Source organism: Eubalaena glacialis, chromosome 1, assembly GCF_028564815.1.
Source record: "Eubalaena glacialis isolate mEubGla1 chromosome 1, mEubGla1.1.hap2.+ XY, whole genome shotgun sequence".
NCBI lineage: Eukaryota > Metazoa > Chordata > Mammalia > Artiodactyla > Balaenidae > Eubalaena > Eubalaena glacialis.
Window position 1 is genome coordinate 39,710,621 of NC_083716.1, and position 6,000 is coordinate 39,716,620.

The window sequence follows — 6,000 nt, forward strand, 5'->3', positions numbered from 1 at the left end:
GCTCTAAAAAGTGCTAACATCTAAGGGAAGCTCTGAAGCTGCATGCTTCATCTCTAGGACCACACTCTTCCAAGGGCTGTCTGAACAGCAGTGAATGTTGAGTGGGCACACTTCATGGGGGGGGAGGTGGATTTTACATGTCTTAATATAAACTCATAAAGGAAAAACACTCCTGTGCATCTCTTGTACTCTGAAAACCCCACTGAATACTTCTGTGACTAGATATATGGGTTTCCACACACACACACACACACACACAAGCAAATCTCTAACCCTCTTTAACTCCATTCTGGCACTGTCTACCTGGAAATAACATCAGATCCCACAGGATAAGGGCTCAGTCTCACACTGACTGTCACCCCCCAACCACTTCAGACTCTGATCACATGTTCAGATTGTCACCTATACTTCTTACCGACCAGCTATAAATTGGAAGTTCCTATGACCCCCCTCCTTGGGGTCAGTTAATTTGCTAGAGCTCACAGAACTCAGGAAAACATTTTACTTACTAGATTAGCAGTTTATTATAAAAGGATATAACTTAGGACCAGGCACATGGAAGAGATGTGTAGGGCAAGGTATGTGGGAAGGAGCGTGCATCACTCTCCCCGCATCTCCTCATGTTCACCAACCTGGAAGCTCTCCAAACCCCTGTCCTTTTGGATTTCTGTGGAGGCTTCATGATAGAGGCATGATTGATTAAATCATTGGCCATTGGTAATTCACTCAACCCCCAGCCCTTCTCCCCTCCTTGGAAGTGGGGGGAAGTGGGAAAGAGGTTCCAACCCTCTAGTCACCTGGTTGGATCTCCTGGCAACCACCCCCATCCTTAGGGGCTTTCCAGAAGTCACCTTGAACTCATGAACATGAACCTAGGTGTGGTTGAAAGGGGCTTTTATGAATAACAAAAGACACCTCTGTCTCTTCTCGGGAAATTCCAAAGGTTGTACAAGCTCTGTGCCAGGAACAGGGATGAAGACCAAATATATATTTCTTATTATAAATCACAATATTACAAAGCTTAATTCTGAATATAAATTATAATCATAGCAGACTTTTATGTGGGCTAATAGTGAGTCTGATTTTTTCTTTTCCCACCAGCTTTTCGGAGACTGGGAAGCCCAACTGCGGAGAATAATGAAGCTCATTGCTGGCGGTGGCCTGTCCATCACGGGCTCCCACAACATGTGTGGGGACTACCTGTACAGCGGCCACACGGTCATGCTCACACTCACCTACCTATTTATCAAAGAGTGTAAGTCGAAAGCAGCCTTCCATGAGAAATGTAACCAGGCATGGAAAATGGGAACAGAACAGGCCCGATGTCAGCGGCCCTGGGGGGCGGGATTCCTACCGCCTGCTGGTTGCTACCTGCAATACTTTAATGGGGTTAAGCCTCATCCTTAGAGATGCCATATTGGAAGACTTGGGTCACAAACTGATTTTGAATCCTGGTGCTATCACTTACTAGCTCTGTGACCCTGGGGAGAACCTCTAGCCTCTGTAAGTCATAGTTTCCTCATCTTTAGAATGAGATACTGATAGCTCCTTCATGAATGAGGGAGAGGTTGTGAAAATTAACATAGATGGCATATAGGGACACTAGTAGAGGTGCAGGGAGAATGAACGGTAGCCGGTCTTTGTTGTTGTATTGTTAGAGGACCAAATACAGATTTTCCTGGAAATGGAACATGGAGCCCTGTACATACTCTTAAGACCCTACCCCGGACCGTGACCACTCCATTTAAACTGACGAACCTCCCTTCACCCTCTCTACTGCTGATCCCACTTATTCGGTTCAATTTTTTACTTTTCCATAGCATTTAACACCTTCTAACATAGTGTATAATTTACTTTATTATAATTATTATTTATTGTTTCTCTTCACTACTAGGAAGGGATCGCCCCACAAAGGCAGGCTCTTTGCCTATTTTGTTCATTGATTCCAGTGACTAGAGCAGTTCCTGTCCTGGGCACATCGTAGATGCTCAATAAATAGTGGTTGAATGAATGATGGTTACTTGGACCCCTTGAAAATTCTGTAAAAGCCTAAACTGTCTTCCCCAGGGTGAGAAGGGTAGGTCACACTCAGACAACATTGTTGCCTAAAATTTCAGACCCTCTGAAGCCCACTCACTGAGAATACAAGGTAGGAAGGCCTGCACTAATAGAGATTTTGAATCTCCCATCAGGTGACTTCCCAGACACTGCCCTGCCCTTGGGAACGTACTTGGGCTCGAATTCCCAGGCATTTGGATTCTCTCTTATTTGTATTTGAGAAATGGACATCTCAAAGACTTTCAAATTAGTGTATGGTTGCAGAGCTTGGAAAGCAAATAGGGCGGTTGTATCAATTATAATTGCCTAGTCTATGTATAAGGATCAAAAGGTATTGATTTTTGTATAGAGCATTAATCCCAAATTATTTCCTGGTAAATTTAATTGTCAGGGGGCGGTTTTGTTTTGTATTTTAATGGAGCATGATGCAATAACCTGTCCTTATTTGTCCTTTTAAGCTACATTTATAATTATATGAATCAAGTAATAACCAAATATAAATTACTATGGCTAAGAAAATCACTTTATGAAATAAGCTGCTTCCCTTCTAACCTCCGTTACAGAGAAACGAAAGCCCTTAGATTTGCTACCCCCAAAAGATGTGTTTTCAGAAGGAAAGATCCAAGGTAATTGGATTCAGAAGTAGTAGTTGAGGCATGGTTGGGTGCCCTCAGTGGTACTTGAATAATGGGACTATTGCAAATTTCTCCTTTTCAGATTCCCCTCGACGACTGTGGTGGTACCACTGGATCTGCTGGCTTCTCAGCGTGGTTGGAATCTTCTGTATTCTCTTGGCGCATGACCACTACACTGTGGATGTGGTGGTGGCATATTACATCACCACAAGACTCTTCTGGTGGTACCACACTATGGCCAACCAGCAAGTGAGTTTTTCTCCCCATTTGATTTTAACTCCTGTTGCTCTTGGCCTGCCGTCGCTGGTGTGGCAGGGGGAAAAGTGCAAAGAATCCACAGATGTCTTCGGTTTCTCTTTTCTTAAGAGGTTGTCAGCTAAGGTTGTGTTGTCTCTTGTGATGCTGATCCGTCAATATAATGACATAGGAGATGGCATCCTTCTAGAACAAGAATCACACTCTCATTGTCCCTGGAAAATATTTTTTAAGCTGTGCCCACCTCTTGCTTGATTTGCATTCCTACCTTCTTTTCTATCTTTGGCCCCTCACCAGCTTAATACTTAACATTTAATTAAGTCTCTCTGTTTTCATCGTAGAAGAGTAGCTAAAACACTGATTGAGGTATTTATTTATAGACAAGAGAGTGAGTAAGCTGCACGTTCCCCCGTGTACTCCCGGAATTGGAGTTATTTGTTTTTCTGCTAGGGTGTGGTCCGGTTTACAGCTGAGTGCAGAGTGTAGAACGGTGGTGGGAGTGTGAAACTGCGGCTATGTAGGTGGTCATGGGGCGGGTCTGGGGGCCTTTGTGAATTTTAATATGGAAACTATTTGAACCTAAAGTGAAAGGTTATGAGAAACATGTGTATGTTCCTTTTGGGGCTGGAACCATCAGTTGTTCTTCCTGACTTGGTTTTCTCTTTCTGTGTTCTCTTAGGTGCTAAAAGAAGCTTCCCAGATGAACCTCCTGGCCAGAGTGTGGTGGTACAGGCCATTTCAGTACTTTGAAAGGAATGTCCAAGGCATTGTACCTCGATCTTACCATTGGCCCTTCCCCTGGCCAGTAATCCACCTCGGTAGGCAAGTTAAATACAGCCGGTTGGTGAATGACACATAACAGCTGTACACGGTGGGGAAAGAGGAGCCGTCCGAAGTGCTAAGAACTCCATGAGAAAAGATGCCATAAAATGAACACCTCCCTTATCCTGTTATCTTTCAACAGTGACCTTGACTTAACCGATTGAGTTACCTGGTCAGCACTGTGATCTTTTTTTCTCTCCAAAGGACCCGCGTTGGACAACAATAAAGAAAATTTAACCTGTCGTGCACTGTACACATTTCCTGTTCATAGGCTTGGGATTTACATAACCTTGCAACCACCGTGTTCCTTTGTATATGATGCAGCAGCATAAATGTAAGCTTTTATATCATAAGTTCTGGTCTTTCCGGTCACACCTGGAAATAAAGCGTATTATTTTCTTGGGAAAACATACTTTTCATATCTCTTGCCCCAAAGATTGGGCTGTAAGCCATTTTCTAGCAAATGTCTCTATGAAGGTTTCTAAGTACCTGAATGGGGTTCGATTCTGAAATCTTTCTACCTGTTGCACCGATATTCAAATAAAAATGACAGACACAGAAAGGTTTGGTAACTTTGGATTTTGTAAAAATCAGCAGAGACAGTGTGTCAAAAAGTGCAAAAAAAAAAAAAAAGATTCTGTTATAAAGTGATTTTCTAAGTATTTCCTAACTTTATTTTTCAAAATGATGTTATGAAAACCAAATTTAAAGATTTTTACATGTCAGAGAAAAGAGAGTTAAAATTTAAAAATGCTTCTTGGGAGAGAAATTTGTCTATGTTTCTAGTGCCTTTCTTGTCTTGATTGTATGGTCAGTAGGCAATCTTCAATGTTTTTATTTAAAATAAAGTATTCCATGAAAATAGAAATGTATGTATACACTACTAAATTTTGCATTATAGCTAAATTAAATCAGAAGACTGCTTATGGTGTTTAAATTGCTATGAATTAAAGAATGGGAGAGTTAATTAGAAAGTCAGAGCCTGTTCCCATATTGTGAGCAGGTGGCAATGACAGGTACCACTTCAATTATTTTATCATCTATTTGGTAGTTTGATTTTAACTATACAGTGAAAACAGCCATGAATACTTTGTTTTGAAAATGATCACTTAACTAAAAACTGAAAGCTATAAATTAGTTATCCATACTCTCATGGCAATTTTGTTGGTAAACAACAAAGAAGAGATCTATTTCTTTAAAATATATTTGTGCAGGAACTGCATGTAACTCTTAAGTTTTACTCCTAACATGAGTATGTTTGGGGAAGTATTCTATTCTACACTTGCCAATGTGGAGAACAAAATAGTTTTTTAAGAATGAAGAAGTATATATATCCATTCTGTATTTTACGTGCAGCAGAATTATCTTCCGTAGGGTTTTTTTGGTGTATTCACAAGGTAATATTTGTATTGTAAAACAATAATGGTGAAGGAAATAAAAAGGCTTTTAAAATTTTGTTTGTTTTAAATCTTTGTAAAGTTATTATTCCAGAGAGTATACTGATATCTTATTAACAGCTTACCTAGATCATAAAATAATCAAAATGCACTTTTTAATAAAAACTGATACTTAAAATAAATGGCTACTATTTCTAATGTGTTCACATTCTTCACAAAAGTCGTAAATGAAGTCATTAAAGCAAGATGAAAAACTGAGTTTTGAAATTTCCTTGCTGAGTTTGTTTGAGAGAGGGCCTTTATAATCATGTTTCTTTTCCCTTGAGATTCCTTAAAATGTACTGTAAAGTTCGGTAACCTCTACAGATGGAGTGTATTTTTAAAAACATATACAAAGACTTACAGATGAGTTTAAGTCAAACTGCAGACCACTGTTTACCAATAATTTTGAATTCTCTAATTCTCAATCAAGTCACTTACTTAACTTTTTCCCCCTATAACTGGAAGTAATATGACTTTTTCAGTTTAGTTGGAAAGGAAAAGTAAATTCTGAAATGAGAAATACAGTAGTACTGCTTTGATAATCGATGGTAATGCAAAAATAACTTTTTAAGAAGAAAAAAGATACTGTTCCTGATGTGGGAAAGAAAGGAGGATGTTAACAGTCGAAGCCTGTCTTTATTAAGGGAGGCTGTTATGTAACCAGGGAGGCTAGAACTGTAAAACTAGGAAGATTTCCTGCATGGGACCAGATGCCACAAATTGAAAGGGAAAGTATCTTGAGTAATGAAAATGAATTCTTAGCATATGCTAAAAATAGGATCTCTTTTTCC

The 6,000-nt window shown here is 39.8% G+C and overlaps 1 protein-coding gene across 22 annotated transcripts in view; it reads left to right on the forward strand.

The window, feature by feature from the left end:
- The window catches only part of SGMS1 (sphingomyelin synthase 1), a 296,929-nt gene extending 291,636 nt beyond the window's left edge, over positions 1-5,293 (forward strand). For 19 of the 22 annotated variants that reach the window (XM_061175403.1, XM_061175010.1, XM_061175556.1 and 16 more), the window contains 3 exons: positions 1,102-1,255; positions 2,776-2,942; positions 3,628-5,287. In XM_061175403.1, the coding sequence (XP_061031386.1) occupies positions 1,102-1,255; positions 2,776-2,942; positions 3,628-3,807 (501 nt within the window). In that variant the 3' untranslated portion in view covers positions 3,808-5,287. Of the gene's footprint in view, positions 1-1,101; positions 1,256-2,775; positions 2,943-3,627 lie in introns of all 22 variants that reach the window. The other 3 variants (XM_061176499.1, XM_061176426.1, XM_061176571.1) reach the window with 2 other exon arrangements.
- Positions 5,294-6,000: the final 707 nt, after the last annotated feature.